At 42.9% G+C, this 22,893-nt stretch overlaps 1 protein-coding gene across 1 annotated transcript; it reads right to left on the reverse strand.

Moving 5' to 3' along the window:
* Positions 1 to 11,314: 11,314 nt before the first annotated feature.
* LOC124034921 (SET-binding protein-like) lies at positions 11,315 to 22,815 on the reverse strand. Its single transcript, XM_046348317.1, has 3 exons — positions 22,439 to 22,815; positions 22,064 to 22,335; positions 11,315 to 16,143 (listed from the first exon to the last, which is right to left on the reverse strand). Exons 1-3 carry the CDS (start codon positions 22,813 to 22,815, stop codon positions 15,674 to 15,676), a joined length of 1,119 nt encoding a protein of 372 aa, XP_046204273.1. The 3' UTR covers positions 11,315 to 15,673.
* Positions 22,816 to 22,893: the final 78 nt, after the last annotated feature.

Consider the following 22,893-nt stretch of genomic DNA (forward strand, 5'->3'; position numbering starts at 1 on the left):
ACTCAGCAAGGAAGAAGCCATTGCTCCAAAACCACCATAAAAAAAACAGACTACAGTTTGCAACTGCACATGGGGACAAAGATCATACTTTTTGGAGAAATGTCCTGGTCTGATGAAATAAAAATAGAACTGTTTGGCCATAATGAACATCATCATGTTTGGAGGAAAGAGAGGGAGGCTTGCAAGCCGAAGAACACCATCCCAACCATGAGGCACGGGTGTGGCAGCATCATGTTGTAGGGGTGCTTTGCTGCAGGAAGGACTGGTGCACTTCACAAAATCGATGGCATCATGAGGGAGGAATATTATGTGGATATATTGAAGCAACATCTCAAGACATCAGTCAGGAAGTTAAAGCTTGTTCGCAAATGGGTCTTCAAAATGGACAATGACCCCAAGCATACTTCTAAAGTTATGGCAACAAAGTCAAGGTAGTGGAGTGGCCATCACAAAGCCCTGACCTCAATCCTATAGAAAATGTGTGAGTAGAACTGAAAAAGTGTCTGTGAGCAAGGAGGCCGACAAACCTGACTCAGTTACACCAGCTCGGTCAGGAGGAATGGGTCAAAATTCACTCAACTTATTGTGGGAAGCTTGTGGAAGGCAACCCGAAACGTTTGACCAAAGTTAAACAATTTACAGGCAATGCTACCAACTACTAATAGAGTGTATGTAAACCTCTGCCCCACCCAATGTGATGAAAGAAATTAAATCTGAAATAAATCTATTATCTACTATTCTGACATTTCACATTCTTAAAATAAAGTGGTAATCCTAGCTGACCTAAAACAGGGAGTTGTGAAAAAACTGAGTTTTTAAATGTATTTGGCTAAGGTGTATGTAAACTTCCGACTTCAGCTGTATATGCAATAAATGTATTATTTCTTTGTATGAACACTATGGCGCGTCACCACCATAATCTAAACTGAGCAGATGTGGGTGTTAACAAGCGAGAATTGGGATAAGAAGATCATGTTGGCGAGAGGCCAAGGGGTGTTAATCATCATGGAGGGAGTGACCACGTGTGTAATTTGAAGGTGGACCTACCTATAAAGCCTGAGGTCTGTAACAAGAAAATTCAGTTGTTCCATGGAATTGCTCGGCTTCTGTAACTTTTGTAATAAAGTCTATTTGAATTTACGAGTTCCGGGATCTGAGAAATATTTGATTCAATATTTCCATGACACTACCTACCTTCTTAAGCCATGCCACACCAAACCTTCACAAAAGTTTAGAAACTTTATTATAGTAATCTCAAAAGTAAGTCAAGTCATTGTTTTTAGGGAATATATGAGAAGGTTATTATATTGTGGCAAACAAAATATTACAGTTGGAACTGGGCTCAACAGAATTAAATATGATTTAAACCTTCACATCAGTTCGGAACAGGCTATATTGCAGCAATTACCAACAAAGGCAAGTGCCTACAATATGCAACAAATTAAAGAAATAGGCTAATGTCATTTATTTTACAATAGACCTATTTACTTAAACTAAATAAGGCACACATAATTAAAGAGATTGAATTTAATTTAGACAATTAAAATGTCAACAGAATTAAACAAAACAGGTTTTGCAGGGGTTTTTATTCATAAATAGGCTTACAATAATAACAAATTATCATAAATAAATGTAAGTCCAAAATTGCATCCTACCTGAATAGGGAGTTGCACAGAGGCCTGCATTTGGCCATGCCAACTTTCTTCTCATCTTCCACTACAATATTCAAATCTATATTAAATTCCCCTTGTATGATTTTAACTATAGGCATACTCTTTTTCCTCCAAATTTTGTTTTACTTCAATGAAAAAGGCCTCCATCTTCACAATCAACAGTAGCCTAGGCCAAGGCTCCTCTCTCACTCTCTCTCCTCAGGAGCAGGCTCCCATGCATTCAAGGCCTGAGCGAATGGTGCTGATGAACAAATTTGGGGTGTAAGCTATGACAGACAGCTTCTCCAGGACTTCTGGCCTGCTACAATTTTATTTATCAGCTTTTTTTCTTTTTTTCCACCGGCCAGAATTACCATCTAAGGTTAAGGGAAACTCTGTGGCATTTTCCCAGAGTTGTGTTTTCATCAAATTGACAAAGTCTGGACATAAATATTTAGTGAACATAAAAATAACTTTTGAGGTTAAATTCCCATGTACCAAATATAAATTTAAGAGTTTTCGTCAAATTTTCCATTCTAGGCCTACTGATGGTTTTGTCACTAAAAATAAAATGTTTTTTTTTTATCCAACATGTAGGCTACTTTACTGCATAAAAAGGTTGGACCGCTTGATCCGGTTAATGTCAAGCCATTTTAAGGAGACTGGAAATATATTTTGGATGAACGTACGAATGCCTACAGGAGACTTTTGAAATAGCCTAATCAGATTAAAACACTGACTGTTTGTGTTTATGCCACATAGAAAAAGTAATACATTTTAAAAGTTTAATAATTCATATTTAGGCTATATTGAAGCGTTATGTCCGGTGTTCACTAGCACGCAGTACACCGCGCGCTGAGGGCAGAGACCTTCGTTTTCACTAGCACGCAGTACACCGCGCGCTGAGGGCAGAGACCTTCGTTTTCACTAGCACGCAGTACACCGCGCGCTGAGGGCAGAGACCTTCGTTTTCACTAGCACGCAGTACACCTCGTTTTCACTAGCAAGCAGGTAAATTGCCGAGTGCCGCTTAGGCTTGCTTGTGGGCGTGCTGGCAGCATATAGCAGCATGTTAGATTGTGCGTCAAGAATTCAGCATAGCAAGTTTGTATGAAGGTCTGGTTATTAAATGGGTAAATAGTTAAATAGTAATATGCTCTAAAATGCTCTAGTGACAAACAAAGCTTGCTATTCAAGTAAGTAAATACATTTCTAAAATATAAAAAATCCTACATATTATTTGCTAACTGGTTACATACATTTGCATCCTGTAGCTCTAACTCCAAAAGGTTTTAGGACACTGTAAAGTCCATGGAGAACAAGAGCACCTCCTCCCAGCTGCCCACTGCACTGAGGCTAGGTAACACGGTCACCACCGATAAATCCATGATAATAGAAAATGTCAATAATAATTTCTCTACGGCTGGCCATGCTTTCCTCCTGGCTATCCCAACCCCGGCCAACAGCTCCGCACCCCCTGCAGCTACTTGCCCAATCCCCCCGCTTCTCCGTCACCCAAATCCAGATAGCAGATGTTCTGAAAAAGCTGCAAAACCTGGACCCGTACAAATCAGCTGGGCTCGACAATCTGGACCCTCTCTTCCTAAAATGATCCGCCGCCATTGTTGCAACCCCTATTACCAGTCTGTTCAACTTCTCTTTTGTATCGTCCAAGATCCCTAAAGATTGGAAAACTGCCGCGGTCATCCCCCTCTTCAAAGGGGGTGACACTCTAGACCCAAACTGTTATAGACCTATATCCATCCTGCCCTGCCTTTCTAAAGTCTTCGAAAGCCATATTAATAAACAGAATTACTGACCATTTCAAATCCCACCATACCATCTCCGCTGTGCAATCCGGTTTCCAAGCTAGTCATGGGTGCACCTCAACCACGCTCAAGGTACTAAACGATATCATAGCCGCGATCGATAAAAGACAATACTGTGCAGCCGTCTTCATCGACCTGGCCAAGGCTTTCGACTCTGTCAATCACCGTATGCTAATCGGCAGACTCAATAGCCTTGGTTTCTCAAATGGCTGCCTCGCCTGGTTCACCAACTACTTCGCAGACAGAGTTCAATGTGTCAAACCGGAGGGCCTGTTGTCCAGACCTCTGGCAGTCTCTATGGGGGTACCACAGGGTTCAATTCTCGGGCCAACTCTTTTCTCTGTATATATCAACGATGTCTCTCTTGATTCCCTGATCCACCTCTACGCAGACGACACCATTCTGTATACATCTGGCCCTTCTTTGGACACTGTGTTAACTAACCTCCAAACGAGCTTCAATGCCATACAACACTCCTTCCATGGCCTCCAACTGCTCTTAAACGCTAGTAAAACCAAATGCATGCTTTTCAACCGTTCGCTGCCCGCACCCACCTGCCCGACTAGCATCACTACTCTGGACGGTTCTGACCTAGAATACGTGGACAACTACAAATACCTAGGTGTCTGGCTAGACTGTAACTCTCCTTCCAGACTCATATCAAACATCTCCAATCCAAAATCAAATCTAGAATCGTCTTTCTATTTCGCAACAAAGCCTCCTTCACTTACGCCGCCAAACTTAACCTAGTAAAACTGACTATCCTACCGATCCTCGACTTCGGCGATGTCATCTACAAAATAGCTCCAATACTCTACTCAGCAAATTGGATGTAGTCTATCACAGTGCCATCCATTTTGTTACCAAAGCGCCTTATACCACCCACCACTGTGACCTGTATGCTCTAGTCGGCTGGTCTTCACTACATATTTGTCACCCGTAGCACGTGCTCCAGCACGTATATCTCACTGGTCACCCCAAAGCTAAAACCTCCTTTGGCTGCCTTTCCTTCTAGTTCTCTGCTGCCAGTGACTGGAACGAATTGCAAATATCGCTGAAGCTGGAGACTTACATTTCCCTCACTAACTTTAAACTAACCGATCGCTTCAGCTGTAGATAGGCCATCTGTAAATAGCCCACCCAATCTACCTACCTCATCCCCATATTGTTTTTATTTACTTTGCTGCTCTTTTGCACACCAGTATCACAACTTACACACCATCATCTGCTCATCTATCACTCCAGTGTTAATCTGCCTGCTAAATTGTAATTACTTTGCTACTATGGCCTATTTATTGCCTTGCCTCCTCATACCATTTGCAAACACTGTATATAGACTTTCTTTTTTCTATTGTGTTATTGACTGTACGCTTGTTTATTCCATGTGTAACTCTGTGTTGTTGTTTCTGTCACACTGCTTTGCTTTATCTTGGCCAGGTCGCAGTTGTAAATGAGAATTTTTTCTCAACTAGCTTACCTGGTTAAATAAAAGGTGAAATAAAAAATAAACAGTGCAGGCTAATTCAAATGAGCTGCGAACGTAGTTAGCTAGCTCTCTAACTAACTTTACGTACTGTATAGATAGCTGGCTAAGTTAATTAAATATCACCAGCTACCTAACTTCATATTAGCTAGCTATCTTGATGTATTTATCACTGTGAAAAACTATATGCATTCGTAGGTAGCTAGCTAATAGACATGGAGGAGAGTGAAAGCATAGCAAGCATAGCAGCCCCAACTGTCAAAGTTATGCAAGCCTGTCTACATATGAAGAGCAGTGGTTCTCAGTCCTGGTCCTGGGGACTCAAAGGGGGGCACATTTCTGGTTTTGCCTTAGCACTGCACAGCTGATTCAAATGATCAACTCATCATCAAGCTTCAAGTGGTATTTATGTACTCATTTGTGATGCTATCCTTGATATGATACTGTTATTGTCATATGCTACACATGCACCTATAAATCGAATGTTATCATGATTTGTTATAAGGGATATTATAATTTGGTAATCCACAATGACCTGGTGATGTAAAAATCTAATAATGACATTATCTTCCATATTCCTACAGGTACCTTGTAACTGGAGATTCATTCAAAACGATTGCCTACGGATATTGTGTAGGGCACTGCAAGGTTGGGTGACCAAGGCCATCTGGGACTGCTTCCTGGAGGAATTCAGGCATGTGAAGGCTACCTGTGTCCTGCATAACTTCATGAGGATGGACACGAGGACCAGGAGGGGATCTGCAGCTCGCCGTCGTGTGCCAGAGGAGAAGTCTGCTGCTCTGCAGGATGTTTAAAGGATGGGGTCTAACAAAGGAGTAAGAGAGGAAATCCGTGTGTGGGAGATCTTCCCCTCCTACTTCTTCGAAGAGGGTGCTGTTCCCTGGCAACACCATAGACTACACTATGCACAACCAAAGGCTCTTTTAAGAGCCATTCACATTGCAATAAGAGTATTCTTCCATTTACTTTGCTATGTCAACAGCTGCAGTTATTCAATTCCCAGTTTCTGTCCCTTTGATTTGTGTGCTGTTTAGGTAAGGGTGTGAGGTCTGTACAAAAACAAAACAGGCTATTTTAAGTCACCCATATTGATGTAGAGCAATTAGACACCCTATAACCCACACACTCATGTATCAATCTAATTGAGGGATTGTGTTGTGCAGGCTCAGGTGCATAACTGTGACTCATTCCACCTTCAAAGGATAGGCAAGAGGGCCAACCATGGAGAATAGTAAAACACTTCATTATTTCTAGAACTATGCTATATTGTTTGTCCTCGTGTGTCTGCATGTTTTTCAGCATAAAGTACTCTGTAGCCACTTAGTGTGGACACCAGGTGAGACCACACACACAGATTCCTGTTGAACAGTCTCTAACTACCTTATTTTCTCAATAACAGTCTCTTCTTCACAGTCACTTCTTCACATCCCTCTCTCCCCTTCTCACTAAGTCCTCTAGGTTATATCAGCTGTGTCGGGGAACCCCTCCCACATCTAAACTGGCTACATATTCCACATTTTGTCATGTCAATGGAATCTTTTTTACATTGATCATCCATGAGATGTTTCTAAAACTTGATTGGATTTCTCCTGTGGCAATTGATTGGACAGGATTTGGAAAGGCACACAGATTTCTATAAAAGGTCCCCCAGTTGACAGTGCATGTCAGAGCAAAAATCAAGCCATGAGGTTGAAGGAATTGTCTGTAGAGCTCCAAGAAAGGATTGTGTCGTGACACAGATCTGGTGGAAGGGTACCAAAAAATGTCTGCAGCATTGAAGGTCCCCAAAAACACAGTGGCCTCCATCACTCTTAAATGGAAGAAGTTTGGAACCACCAAGACTCTTCCTAGAGCTGGCCGCCCAGAGAAGGGCCATGGTCAGGGAGGTGACCAAGAACCCGATGGTCACTCTGACAGAGCTCCAGAGTTCCTCCGTTGAGATAAGATAAACTTCCAGAAGGACATCCATCTCTGCAGCACTCCAACAATCAGGCCTTTATGGTAGAGTGGCCAGACAGAAGCCAATCCTCAGTAAAAGGCACATGACAACCCACTTGGAGTTTGCCAAAAGGCTCCTAAAGACTCTCAAACCATGAGAAACAAGATTATCTGCTCAAATGAAACCAAGATTGAACTCTTTGGCCTGAATGCCAAGTGTCACGTCTGGAGGAAACCTGGCACCATCCCTAAGGGGAAGAATGGTGGTGGCAGCATCATACCGTGGTGATGTTTTTCAGCGGTAGGGACTGGGAGGCTAGTCAGGATCGAGGGAAAGATGAACGGAGCAAAGTACAGAGAGATCCTTGATGAAAACCTGCTCCAGAGTGCTCAGGAATTCAGACTTGACAGTGCTTGAGAGGATCTGCAGAGAAGAATGGGAGAAACTCCCCATATACAGGTGTGCCAAGCTTGTAGCGTCATATCTAAGAAGACTCAAGGATGTAATCGCTGCCAAAGGTGCTTCAACAAAGCACAGAGTAAAGGTTCTGAAAACCTTCAATATGCAAATGCAATATTTCCATTTTACATTTTTTATACATTTGCACAAATTTCCCAAAAACGGAGTTCCTTTGTCATTATGGGGTATTGCGTGTAGATCGATGAGGAAAAGGCTGTAACGAATAAGAATAAGGCTGTAACGTAACAAAATGTGGAAAACGTTAAGGGGTCTGAGTACTTTCCGAATGCACTGTATGTGTGGTATGATTGCTAGTTAGCCTATTGCAGATCTGGACAAACGATCCACCAACCACTATTGTCACTATGAATGGTGGGTAGAGGGCAGGATAGACCGTTAGACTATACTGACCTGTGGTATAGTAAAAGTTAGTACATGGAAAATTGTAGTGCATAAGGGAAGTAGCAAAACACTTTAATATAGGGGAGGCGCATGCAAGCAGATGATGAAATTTGGCTCAGATAGGCAGCAGGTAGCCTACCAGTTAAGAGCATTGGGCCAATAACCAAAATGAGCAAATCAAATGTTATTGGTCACATCCACGGTTTTAGCAGATGTTGTTACGGGTGTAGCGAAATGCTTGTGCTTCTAGCTCCGACAGTGCAGTAATATCTAACAAGTAATACCTAACAAATTGCACAACATATACCCAATACACACAAATGTAAGTAGGAATGAATTAAGACTATATATATATGGACGAGCGATATCAGAGCGGAATGGACTAAGATACAGACGAATAGTATAGAAAACAGTAAATACATATGAGATGAGTAATGCAAGATATATAAACATTATTAGGTGAATGAGATAATGTAGAATAGTATAGAAAACTGTATATACACATGAGATGAGTAATGCAAGATATATAAACATTATTAGGTGAATGAGATAATGTAGAATAGTATAGAAAACTGTATATACACATGAGATGAGTAATGCAAGATATATAAACATTATTAGGTGAATGAGATAATGTAGAATAGTATAGAAAACTGTATATACACATGAGATGAGTAATGCAAGATATATAAACATTATTAGGTGAATGAGAACGTAGAATAGTATAGAAAACTGTATATACACATGAGATGAGTAATGCAAGATATGTAAACATTATTAAGTGACTAGTGTTCCATTCCTTAAAGTGGCCAGTGATTCCTAGGCTATGCCTATAGGCAGCACCCTCTAATGTGATGGCTGTTTAACAGTCTGATGGCCTTGAGTTAGAAGCTGTTTTTCAGTCTCTCGGTCCCAGCTTTGATGTACATGTACTGACCTCGCCTTCTGGATGATAGCGGGGTAAACAGCCAGTGGCTCAGGTGGCTCATGCTTGGCCACGCAGTCATGGGTGAATGTACCCTTGTGGGGCCCCACTGTTGAGGACCCAGTTGCACAGGGTGGGGTTCAGACCCAGGGCCTCGAGCTTAATGATGAGCTTGGAGGGTACTATGGTGTTGAATGCTGAGCAATAGTCAATAAACAGCATTCTTACATAGGTATCCCTCTTGTCCAGATGGGATAGGGCAGTGTGCAGGGTGATGGCGATTGCATTGTCTGTGGATCTATTGGGGTGGTAAGCAAATTGAAGTGGGTCTAGCATGGCAGGTAAGGTAGAGGTGATATGATCCTTGACTAGTCTCTCAAAGCACTTCATGATGACAGAGGTGAGTGCTACAGGGCGATAGTCATTAAGTTCAGTTACCTTTGCAGAGAGAGAGAGAGAGCTCGACAAATGCACAACGCACACATGCACGTGCACACACACCAAAAAGACGACTCCACTCACCAAACTGCCTTGAGTCATGCTGTCACCGTGGCAACAGTAGCCATCACTATGCAGAGCAGATCAGCTCCAGCTCCAGATCAGAACAGGACAGGTAAAAGCAGATAGCTCCACAGTGAGCATCCACCACATTACTTTCACCAATCCTATGTTTTTTCACACCCGAGGTTGACTCCTCCTGTTCAGCATCTTTCCTTTTCTCCAAATATCAAATTTGGAAGTTAAGGGTAAAGGTTTTGGATACAGTTAAAACATTATGTTTAGGCATTCATTCAGAATAGTTAAGGGTTAAGGGATAGGGTTATAACAAAAAAAAGATCATTAGTGTCTACCCCTGGGATTGAATATGTGACCTCGGATCCAGAGTCATGGGATTATCCACCACACCTTAGCAAAGCCCAAGACTACTTGATTTTGATAGCGCTCAATGTTGCCTATTGTGGCCAGTTTTGAAGGCATTCCTGATGTTCTCAGGACATGGACAGACGTCCAATTTCAAAGTCAATATTGAGCGATCTGCCTGGTGGACAGTGATGTTCAGGGTATAGTTCAATTTCTTACCACCAGAGGTCGTCTCCAGTCTCTCTGCTGTGTGGACTACAGAACTGGAAAGCCAGAGTCAAAAGGGTTTGCATCCCAAACTGCACCCTATATTCCCTACACAGGAGGCTGCTGAGGGGAATGGCTCATAGTAATGTCTGGAATGGAACCAATGGAATGACATCAAACATATTGAAACCACATACTTGATATGGTTCCACCTATTCCGCTCCAGTCATTACCACAAGCTCGTTCTCCCCAATTAAGGTGCCACCAACCTCCTGTGATTCCTTATATAGTGCACTATTTTTGACCAGGTCCTATAGGGCTTTGGTCAACAGTAGTGCACTATATACAGAATAGGGTGCTATTTGCGATGCACTCTGCTAGAGAACAGGCCCAACTCCCAGTACTGACCAGACTTCAACAGTCTGTGGTGATGGAGTATATTATTATGGTGTTTTGACATTCAATTTTCAGTTCTAAAAGATACACAAATGTTTAGTACATCTGTCTGTTCACCCTGTAACCTTTCATAAAGACAGATTAGATCTGTGGAGAGAGTTGTGGTAGTCAATAGATGGCAATGCTAGAAATCACTTCATCTGTTGTGAAAAAATACTAATTGTTGAGTTGGTGAGCTGTATGTGTTATTTATCTGCTGGTAGAGTTATGATTTGATGCTTTAAATGTGTTAGGTGCCTGACCCCTCGGGTAAAGAGGAGTGCACTGACCAGTGCACGCATTGTGATCAGTCAAACATGGGCTCCTGAGGGGAGATTTAAGTGTGACAGCACTACATTCCAGAGTTCCATCAAAGAGGAATGATTTTAGCGCAATAACACCGGTGCCAACATTTTCAGCACTACACCAAATGCACAGACACACATTTGGGCAGTTCACACTGCAACCATGGCAACAGGAGAATTTTACAAGGTGGCAGCGGCCAATGGTAAGGCACTTCCCTCTTAGCCTACACCAATCACAGAGTGGCCTGCAGCCCAGCCTACAGCTCTTGATGAACTAACAGAGGGCGAAAGTAGAGGGTATCTACTCTGTAGGTTATGCTAATAATGTGTGTGTGTGTTGTAATGCAGGTGTGAGAGTAAAATGTAAGTGTGAGACAGTGTGTGTGTGTGTGTGTGTGTGTGTGTGTGTGTGTGTGTGTGTGTGTGTGTGTGTGTGTGTGTGTGTGTGTGTGTGTGTGTGTGTGTGTGTGTGTGTGTGTGTGTGTGTGTGTGTGTGTGTGTGTGTGTGTGTGTGTGTATGTGCGTGTGTGATCCTCTGCAAGCTAGTAGAGTGAAAATAACGTGACATTATGCGAGAGAATGTGTGTGTATGCATGTGCGTGTGTGTAAGTGTGACAGAGTTGTAGGTCTCTGCAGCGTTGCACAGCTTACTGCAGCCATCTAACACGCACGCAGAGAACTGGTCAAAAGTAGTAGACTATATAGGGAACAGGGTGCACTTGGAACACACACCGATGTCCTCCTGTGGAAGGTGACCTCAATAAGAGGTCAGAACAAACATATCAATGACATCATCAGCTTTCAATAAATTCATTTATTATTTCACACAATGAATAACATGAACAAGTTGAACTGTATTTCATCTTAATAAGCCCAATGCTGCCAGCCAGGAAGACGGTAGCAAAAGAACAAGCTTTTCCTCAGAGAAAAGAAATAAAAAAAATAGACTACAAGATCATGATAGTTAAACATGACCAGAAGCATGCCAGCAGACATGGATATACATATATATTGCATGTATATGTGCATATGACATATCTGTATATGAGCGAAGGCAAATACAAAATATGTGTACATTTACACATACATACTAAGAAGGATATATGCATATGCATGCCCATCTAAGTATTTACTTATGTCTATATGTCAAATATTTGCATTTTTTTTTATATTCATACAATGTACAAAAATGCTTTATGAATTAAAAATCCATTACAAAAACAAACATATGAAACAATGTACAAGTCTCGCTCCAAATGCAACTGAAAGTCAACTTCTCCGCTCGTCTAAAATATTGATGAATACAATCAAGTGGAGCATGCAGATAAAAGAAAACCCACTCTAGTAAAAAGGTTACACTATGTATACAAACTCAAATATGCCAACACAGTTAAGAGCTCACTTTGTGCTCTTGCAAAGTACATTTATTGGTTTCCTCATCGACCCTTCATCTGCATGTTCAGCGTTGAACAACAATATAGCGTAGAAACATAACATATATGTTAATTACTACACATATTAGTAGAGACTGTGGCTGCTTCTCACATAACTCCATATTTTCCATATAGTCTTCTGTAGTAGTACACTACTTAGGGTGTAGGGAGTGATTTGAGATGCATACAGTATGATTCAGCTCCAGTGGCTGTATTGGACTAGTCAGACTGGTGTGGAGGGCTCGAACTCTTCCCTAACCACTGATCCAGGACCAGATGTTCTTTCATCCCCATAATGAAAGTTATGATTTAAGGTTGGGTAATCTGATCCTGGATCTGTGGTTAAGGGAAACTTCTACTTATAGTCATACCAGCCACACAGTTGGACCAGAGTGAATCCAGAATCCAGTACACAACAGGGACCGTAAAACCCACCTTGACTGTACTGAACCATGCGGTCAGTCTCTGTGTGTAGTTAAGCAGAGGATCAGGACAATACTAGTCAGCTGTAGAAGGCACCGGAACATCGGCTGGTAGAGAAACAGACAGATCCCAGTGGCTTAACTCCAACATCAGAGACCAGCCATGGAATACTGAGCTGCCAAGCTTGAAGTCTATAGACCCCTTAGACCGCAACTATACCACATCTAGACCCCTTATACCAAACCTAGACTACCACTAGACCACACTCAGACACCCAGACCCTAGACCCAGTTAAAGAGATCCAGGCCTGCTGTGAAAGGTGTAGTTTGGTTATGAGATCCAGTTCCGTCTCTGTTCTCTCTAAGTGGCCTAGAACTGACACACACACTGACAAGGACAGGTGTATATTTGGTAATGCCCTCTGAGCACGTGGTCTGAGTACGTGGTTTGGTAATGCCCTCTGTGCACACACACACACACACACACACACACGCACTTCTGCACTAGGCACCCATTGGCTGAGGGGAGTATAGCTGCTAGCCAATGGGGGTTCTTGGTCTTGGCTGAAGTGCAACAAGAGTCATTATCATAGGCTGGCACAGGTCCTGGAATCTTAACCTTGCTATGACTGTTTGATGACTTTTCTAATTGATGGATAGAGACTGACTAAAGGGGTATTGCTGGTTCTAATGTCTAATGTTGACTAAGATGTGTTCTAGGATGGGCTTAGGTTGGTCTGAGGGGATATGCCAGCATATGTAGCTGAGGCCAGTTTGTATCCATGCAGGCAGAACACAACAGAACAGACTATTTACAACAGATAAACACTTCACTACTGGAGCTTGACTTCTGATTAAGGCAGCACTGCAGGGAGCTGCAGTCACTAAAGTTGACATGAAATGATAGTCACCTTCTGCACAACGCTTTACAAATTATTACTGATATTATTCACACTTCTGGATACATGACTGCATGTTTTATTGGGTAAATAAGACACTTATTTGTCTATGTGGAAGGGTGGACTCCTCAGACAGCTCAGGCCAGACCTGATGCATAGCAAACAACTACGTAAGACAGCATGGTTCCCACCAGAACTCCACTGGCACAGCCTGCACACCCGCAGCCCGGGGGGCCTGGTTCCATTTAGATTCAAGTCCACTTTCCCTGGCTCCTACCACCTCTGCTCCTCACAGCTCAGATATGAAAAGACTGCATGGTGATGGATCCACGTTTCTCTCTAATAGAGCACTTCACAGAGCTCTTTTATCTGTTCAATCCAAAGAGCCAGGGGTGAGCATAAGGGGCGTGAAACCTTAAATGGAATCAGGCCTGTTGTACGTATGGCTGCAAAGGGACATAGGTAGTGCCCGTGTTGTGGTGGCTAAGACACACGTGTCGAAAATGCACAATCATTAGTACGTGGTTTCAATCTCAGTGACTTCTCTGCCATTTTGAATTCCCACAGAATGAGATGTGATGGTTTAAGAAACAAACATAAGGCACGTGCAGAACTGCTGGAGCCGACAAGACCCTCACAGAGAGACCCTCACAGAGAGACCCTCACAGAGAGAGGAGAGGCTTCCCAAGTTTACATTAGACATAGGTCCCAATGAAATACGTACCTACTGCTATTTTATGAAATACTGAAAACATTCTAGCTAGCTAACATCTAATGTCCTGTGTGTTTAGCTGCAGAATGAGAACACTGACAACCCCACACCTGTCTGACAAGTCTGTGAAACACATATAATTCTGAGGCTTTGGTTCCCTATTCCAATACTTAATTGTTGTTTTTCTACCACTACTCATATTGTTTTCCTACCACTACTCAGATAGAAACCATCAGAGTACCACACACTGATCATTAGTCCTCCATCTTTACTGTCCAATCAAATCTCGGGCTTGGGCTTAGGTTTGACGCCATTGGCTGAGCATCCTGCATATTCAAATAGTTTAAAGTTTAAAGCACGTTTCTGAATGGATGTCCACCAATGAAGTCAAGGCCAAATCGTAAGGCTAGAACAAGCATGTAAGTGCTGACTTTGATTAAATGAAAGTGTATGTTTAGATAGCAAATTAAAACCATCTTTAAAGGTCGACATTGGGAACAAAAAAATGGTCCAACCCCGCCTCTTTCTCAATTTTCAAACAGAAATGGGGTGTTGGTGGTTTGGTGGATCATCGACGTGTCATTCTGTTCTTACGCTGCGACCGGCGTAGCTAGTTTGTTAGCTAAGCTAGCCACTGTATCTAGCCAGTATCTCCTCCATGTGTAGAAGTCATTTCACAGGATTTGTTTTTGGACAGAAGCTGTAGAGATCGGTAGGAAATGGCACTTCTTTAGCCAAATATCTTATCTATATATTTTTTGTTGTTGCATTAAATGACGTGGTATGATGGAGCATTGATCAGTTATACAGTTAAAAGCTGTTATCTTTGTGTTTTTGCCCAAAGTTGACCTTTAAGTTTTCAGCAAACACCCCTGATATTCCCATGTATGTGATGACCTTCTTATATACACAGAATAAATGAATGAATAGATGTGGTTCCTTCAGCCTGAAAACAAACATGTCCTGAGTCACATCCAGGTCTATTTTTGGTTATAAAACCACAATCCCAACGTTTATGGACTATGGTACAACATTTCAGTTTGATATGAGCCAGTACATGTAAATGGACTGTATTCTGTGGGGTAAAAGGCAGATAAAAGTGGAGTATTTTCCTATGTACAGTTAGATCATAGCTGTAAAGGCCAGGGAGGCTCAGTACAGCATATTGCCTTTATAGTATCTCTGCGGCAGGGGGGGGGGCAAAACTAAGCAGAGCTGCACAATATCATATTAACCAATCACCACCCCCCGTCTGCTGGTAAAGGTGTGGCTAATGCCACATTCAGATAAAGACTATCATAAAGTACCATTGTATTTCATACCGTATAGTACCATAGTATCATACAGTACCTTATCAAATAGTGCCATATAGTATCAGATATTGTACCATAAAGTACCATACAGTATCATATTAAAGTACCATACGCATCATTGTTTCACATACATGTATGGTAAGTGTCATTGTCCGTCTTCAGAAGTGCAACACTGTTGCTCTTCTAATGTTACTCTCCTTACACACTCCTTACATCCAATCATAGAAGAGAAACAGACAAGCCAATAGGTCAAAGTGCACAGAGGTCCCAGAATTGATGTCCGTTTTGGCTGCTAAGGCCAGTGTTAGCTCCTCTCACCAGCTCTCTGATAGGTCAGAGCTCATCTGTATCTGCAACTGTCCTGCTGACTAATTAGCTAATGAAACGCCATATCCCCTCCCTCTTCCTTCCTGGGTCTACCCCTGCGTTTCCCTCCTCTGGTCGGTGGGGGCGCCAGAGAACGTGCTCTGTGAACTACCGTCTCAATAGCCACTGAGATTGAGTCGTGATTGGAAAACTCCAAAGGCTGGGGGGCGGGACTTGGTCTTAAGCTCCGCTTGCCCGGTAGGTCCACACACCTCTCCAGCACCGGCATCCCGAAGCCCCTCCCTATGTCGCTCCCGTAATTGTTGGGTTCAAATTTATCAATGGGGTGTTTCCGGGGGCGACCAGGTCGCCTTTTGACAACGTTGTTGCCGGTCTTGGCCTGGCGCTGGAGACGCTTCACACGCAGGATCTTCTGCACATGCTCAAAGCTCCTCTGATTGTTGAGAGAACACATCCTCCTGACCTCACCGTGGATCTGTTCCACCTCATGACGCTTATATCTCCTCTTACCTGGAACACCTGAGAGAGAGAGACCGAGACAGAGAGAGCGACAGACAGAGAGACAGGGAGAGAGAGAGAGAGCGATAGAGACCGAGAGAGAGCGAGAAAGACAGAGAGAACGAGAGAGAGACAGACAGAAAGAGAGAGCGAGACAGGCAGAAAGAGGAGAGAGAGAGGCGAGAGTTAGATGTGTGGCCGCACTTTGACAATGTAAGATGGAGAAGAGTGGGGGGGGGGGGGGGGGTTTACAAGACATATATCAGCCGTTTAACAGTGAATGAAACAAAAGCTAAATTAGGGGGTTCACAAGACAATGCTACCAAGAAATAATTGTTTTGAATACCAACAAAAAGCCCACATTGCTGCTCATTGAAATATTTAGTTTTTTGTTCGAGCTCCTTCCTGCTAATTTCCACCATATTCAGGCTTGCCTTGCAGCTGAAACAGAAGTAGAGATTCCATCCTGTGCTAAAGAGAGGAGATAAAGATGGATAGTGAGAGAAACAGAGAGAAAGAGAATGATGAATAGCGAGAGAGAGAGGAGCTTCCATTCTGCGAGCAGGAAACCCACAGAAATGTGTCCAGCCATTAAATGTGTCGCTATACAACAGTGTTTCTACACATCTGGAGCACCGGCTGGCAAACAGGCCAGACACACACACATGCACCACAGATAATAACACAAATGCACACACAAGCAGGCACACATACACACAAATTCAGCATAAGATTGGCTGAGCAGAGGAAACTGGAGGCATATTGTTTCCTTCGTGCTGATGAACTGGGAACTCTGCCCTTCATACACACAGCTCTTTCTCTCTCCCCTATCTCGCTCTTGCTGTCTGGGAAGGACTTCTGGCTTCCTCGTTCAATGGGTTTTGAGAAGGAGACGAGGATAGAGGATGTGAGGAGTATGCAATTCAGATCTTCTCTCCCTCTCTAGCTCCTAACTCCTCTCACAGCCCCACCCCCTCTTCTCTGGGCAGTGTTCCCAGATTAAACCAAAGCCAAAATGGAGGAATAGCACAATCAGACACAACAGGCCCAAAAACAGCCGCCTTTAAACGCGCCTGCTCTCTTCCTCTCTCTACCTCATTCTCTCCTATTCAGTGTGGTTTCTCAGTATTTCAGGGTTTTCCTCCACGTTGTTTTAAGCTGTGACAATGTAACAGTACTAACTAACCACTACGGCTAACAAAGTGATAATTAGACCGAAATACATTTGAATGACACACAAATGAATTCATATGTAATCCATCATTGGTCTTCATAGCTATCAAATGCTTGCTGATGATTTTAAAAGACATAAAACGTTTAGTCCAGACTCTAGTATTGTAAACATGCCTCCATGGTATTGAGATAAGACCTGCATCATAATACGATCATGATAACATATAAAGCCTCCCGTCAATAGCTTCTCTTCTACTGAGACAATACACTAGCACTGAGTAGTAGCAATTTGTGAGGCACAGAAACACACACACAAGGACACATACACACAGGGACAGGAATTTATGAGCGCCATAGACTTGAGTGTGCAAAACATTAGGGACACCTTCCTAATATTGAGTTGCACCAAATGTTGCCTTCAGAACTGCCTACATTTATCAGGGCATGGACTACAAGGTGTGGAAAGTGTTCCACAGGGATGCTGGCTCATGTTGACTCCAATGCTTCCCACAGTTGTGTGAAGTTGGCTGGATGTCCTTTGGGTGGTGGGCCATTGTTGATACCCACAGGAAACTATAGAGCGTGAGAAACCCAGCAGCGTTGCAGTTCTTGGCACACTCAAACTGGTGCACCTGGCATCTACTACCATACCCTGTTCATAGGCACTTAAATCTTTTGTCTTACCCCTTCACCCTCTGAATGCCACACATACAATCAATTTGTAAATTGTCTCGACAAAAATCCTTCTTTAACATGTCTCCTCCCCTTCATCTACACTGATTGAGGGATCAATTAAGGGATCATAGATTTCACCTGGATTCACCTGTCATGTTTTGTACACTCAGTGTATTAGTATCATAAAAATGATTACCTTCAGCAGAACGTATAGCTCAATATCTATAGCCTCAGTCCAGTGGAGAATAAAGTTACAGGTCTGAGGTCAGTTCTGTGTCCTGTTTAAGATTTTGGTATGGTAACCTGATCCTAGACCTGTGTTTAAGGTACACTGCTATCCAGAGCTTTTAGCCAACTGCAGGAGGATGAATTATATATTGTGTGTGTGTGTGTGTGTGTGTGTGTGTGTGTGTGTGTGTGTGTGTGTGTGTGTGTGTGTGTGTGTGTGTGTGTGTGTGTGTGTGTGTGTGTGTGTGTGTGTGTGTGTGTGTGTGTGTGTGTGTGTGTGTGTGTGTGTGAAAATCACTTTCATTAACTCTGTAAAAAGGATGACCTGCTTTTCTGCAAATGATGGTTAGAGATTGCTGTCAGGTGCAGTTGAACCTGCTGATTAGTGGGAGCAGACACACAGTTCTAATCAGGCTCAGATAAACATCTAATCACAGGGCAGAAATGATTTAGAAACACCCAATCACAGGAGGAAATGATTTAGAAACACCTAATCACAGGGAGGAAATGATTTAGAAACATCTAATCACAGGAGGAAATGATTTAGAAACATTCAATCACAGGAGGAAATGATTTAGAAACACCTAATCACAGGGAGGAAATGATTTAGAAACATCTAATCACAGGAGGAAATGATTTAGAAACATTCAATCACAGGAGGAAATGATTTAGAAACATCTAATCACAGGAGGAAATGATTTAGAAACATCTAATCACAGGAGGAAATGATTTAGAAACACCCAATCACAGGGAGGAAATGATTTAGAAACATTCAATCACAGGAGGAAATTATTTAGAAGCATCTAATCACAGGAGGAAATTATTTAGAAACATTCAATCACAGGAGGAAATTATGTAGAAACATCTAATCACAGGAGGAAATTATTTAGAAACATCTAATCACAGGAGGAAATGATTTAGAAACACCCAATCACAGGGAGGAAATGATTTAGAAACATTCAATCACAGGAGGAAATGATTTAGAAACATCTAATCACAGGGAGGAAATTATTTAGAAACACCCAATCACAGGGAGGAAATGATTTAGAAACATCTAATCACAGGAGGAAATGATTTAGAAACATTCAATCACAGGAGGAAGTGATTTAGAAACATCCTATCACAGGAGGAAATGATTTAGAAACATCCTATCACAGGAGGAAATGATTTAGAAACATTCAATCACAGGAGGAAATTATTTAGAAACATTCAATCACAGGAAGAAATGATTTAGAAACATTCAATCACACAAGAGTGGAGAATAATATACATTTCGGATCAGTGTGTCTGTGTGTGTGTCAGTGTGCGTGTGTTTTAATTGGGCTAGGGCTGGTCTGTGGACGTAGCAGTAAGTCATGCTGGTGGAGGGAGGAGAGAGGGAGACGGAAGAAGGAGTAGAGAGAGGAAGGAGAGAAAGAGGGAGATGGGGAATAGGGAGTGGAGAGGGAGGGAGGGAGGAGAGACGGGTAGGATGGGGGAAAGAGAGGGAACAGGGAGAGGAGAGAGTGAGGGAATAGAGAGAAAGAGGGGGTATACCCTGTCTAGAGCAGTAGAAGAGATGGAGGAAGGGAGAGGGAGGGAGGAGAGACGGGGAGGATGGGGGAAAGAGAGCGAACAGGGAGAGGAGAGAGTGAGGGAATAGAGAGAAAGAGGGGGTATACCCTGTCTAGAGCAGTAGAAGAGATGGAGGAAGGAGAGGCAGAAAAAGGGGTAGAAGAAGGCCGTTAGAGAGGGGGGTAGTGTGTGCGTGAGTCATCTCCCATGGGACCCCTGGGGAGGGGGATGTAATCTAAGTGAGCCCCTGGCTTCTCTCCCCCTCCGCTGGACTAGGCCCCACTCATTAAAGTCCTGGCTGGTAGCCAGCTCTGTTAACAGAGCCACAGCCTTTTACTGCCTGTCTGGAGAATATAAATCACAACCTGGGAATCATATATCTCCGGGACCAACCATTGGCAGGCTGAGAGGGAGGGAGGGAGAGATTGGTGAATTATAGACCTCTCCACCCATGCGTTTCGTTCTCTCCCTCTCTGGCCAGATGTGCTCGCTGCACTCAGAATACAGAATGTACCACAAACACATTGGTTCAGTATTTGGTGATTTAGGAGCTGACTGCCTCTTTGTCTGCTATAGGCTTACACATGTTCATCTGGCTGCTTCGAAAACTGGGAAGACACCTTAAACACTATACACATCATATATATATACATTTGATGTAAAAACAGAATAATAAGCAACTACTGATGTTGTTTTCCATTATCGGAACAAGAATTAACGCATCCACTGCCTCAGTACAACAATATATTTTGAGCTAAATCTGAACAATCAGATATCTGGAGAGAGTGTGGCTGTGTTATAACATGGTAATAAGTCTAATATAATAGTAACACATTACCTGTTAGAGTGGGGCTGTGTTATAACATGGTAATAAGCCTGTTACTATCAATAATACGTTGTTACCTGTTAGAGCTAACCGATCGCTGCAGCTGTACATAGTCCTTCTGTAAATAGCCCACCCAATCTACCTACCTCATCCCCATATTGTTTTATATACATAGGCCATAGTAGAGAAGTTATTTACAATTTAGCATTAACACTGGAGTGATAAATGAGCAGATGATGATGTGCAAGTAGAGATACTGGTGTATAACACAGCCCCACTCATAACGGGTAACGTGTTACTACGCTGTTAGAGTGGGGCTGTGTTATAACATGGTAATAAGTCTAATAGAATAGTAACACGTTACCTGTTAGAGTGGGGCTGTGTTATAACATGGTAATAAGTCTAATAGAATAGTAACACGATACCTGTTAGAGTGGGGCTGTGTTATAACATGGTAATAAGTCTAATAGAATAGTAACACGATACCTGTTAGAGTGGGGCTGTGTTATAACATGGTAATAAGTCTAATAGAATAGTAACACGATACCTGTTAGAGTGGGGCTGTGTTATAACATGGTAATAAGTCTAATAGAATAGTAACACGATACCTGTTAGAGTGGGGCTGTGTTATAACATGGTAATAAGTCTAATAGAATAGTAACACGATACCTGTTAGAGTGGGGCTGTGTTATAACATGGTAATAAGTCTAATAGAATAGTAACACGATACCTGTTAGAGTGGGGCTGTGTTATAACATGGTAATAAGTCTAATAGAATAGTAACACGTTACCTGTTAGATTGGGGCTGTGTTATAACATGGTAATAAGTCTAATAGAATAGTAACACGTTACCTGTTAGATTGGGGCTGTGTTATAACATGGTAATAAGTCTAATAGAATAGTAACACGTTACCTGTTAAGAGTGGGGCTGTGTTATAACATGGTAATAAGTCTAATAGAATAGTAACACGTTGTTACCTGTTAGAGTGGGGCTGTGTTATAACATGGTAATAAGTCTAATAGAATAGTAACACGTTGTTACCTGTTAGAGTGGGGCTGTGTTATAACATGGTAATAAGTCTAATAGAATAGTAACACGTTACCTGTTAGAGTGGGGCTGTGTTATAACATGGTAATAAGTCTAATAGAATAGTAACACGTTGTTACCTGTTAGAGTAGGGCTGTGTTATAACATGGTAATAAGTCTAATAGAATAGTAACACGTTACCTGTTAAGAGTGGGGCTGTGTTATAACATGGTAATAAGTCTAATAGAATAGTAACACGTTGTTACCTGTTAGAGTAGGGCTGTGTTATAACATGGTAATAAGTCTAATAGAATAGTAACACGTTGTTACCTGTTAGAGTGGGGCTGTGTTATAACATGGTAATAAGTCTAATAGAATAGTAACACGTTGTTACCTGTTAGAGTGGGGCTGTGTTATAACATGGTAATAAGTCTAATAGAATAGTAACACGTTGTTACCTGTTAGAGTAGGGCTGGAACTGTGGAAGGACTCTTCTCTTTCATGGATCTTCTCTTTCCTGGCATTGTGGAACGACATCACCCCTTCCTCTCCGAACACTGCTAAGCCCCTCCTTCTGCCATGCCCACTGCCCTCCTCCCTCTCCTCCCGCAATCTGAAAAGGTCAGAGGTCAAATCTGGCCGCAGTGATTGGCTGCTGTAGTTGCTCACGAAGCTGCACACTGGCTCTCCAGGTGTGCGTTGGCGGAACTGGACATGGTCCACAGAGAGTCTAAGAGAAGGGTTACTCAAACATCGCTCCCCTGGATCCCCCTCTAGAGCCTCTCCCACCCCCCCTCTGCTTCTCCTGACGCTTCTGGTTGGTCATCTCCCACCTGTCCGTCAGCAGGTTGAGCAGCCCATTGGTCTTGGCACCGCTGAAGAGCCCGCCCAGCTCCTGTCTGTCATGGGGTGAGAGGAGGTTGGTCTCTTCCTTATGTTTGTGTTTGTGCTTGTGTTTCCTCTTGTGAAGCCTCACCCCTCCAAGACCTCCACCACCCAGGGACCCCAGTCCTTCTCCCCGACCAGAGGAGCCCTGCAGTGGGCCGCTAGATGCCTGGAGCTTGGAGTGGCCCCCAGAGTGGAACTTCGGAGGGGGGACGGCAGGCCTCATGAAGGGGGAGGGTGGTGAAGGGCCGTGGGGATGGTGGGGAAGGTAGAGTGGGGGTGATGGGGTGTAGTAGCCCAGGCTCAGAGGCGGGGCATAAGGCATGGCATATGGTGCATAGTAGTTCCCCCCCGCCAGCGGATACCCAAAACCCTGGACAAAAGGCAGCTTGGATGTGATTGG

Source organism: Oncorhynchus gorbuscha, linkage group LG05 (assembly GCF_021184085.1).
Source record: "Oncorhynchus gorbuscha isolate QuinsamMale2020 ecotype Even-year linkage group LG05, OgorEven_v1.0, whole genome shotgun sequence".
Lineage (NCBI taxonomy): Eukaryota > Metazoa > Chordata > Actinopteri > Salmoniformes > Salmonidae > Oncorhynchus > Oncorhynchus gorbuscha.

Coding starts and splice junctions, on each gene's coding strand:
- LOC124034921 (XM_046348317.1), bottom strand. CDS start 22,815: ATGCCTTATGCCCCGCCTCTGAGCCTGGGCTACTACACCCCATCACCC. Junction 22,336..22,438: donor CTCAACCTGCTGACGGACAG/GTGGGAGATGAC, acceptor CCCTTCTCTTAG/ACTCTCTGTGGACCATGTCC. Junction 16,144..22,063: donor TTCCAGCCCTACTCTAACAG/GTAACAACGTGT, acceptor TCTCTCTCTCAG/GTGTTCCAGGTAAGAGGAGA.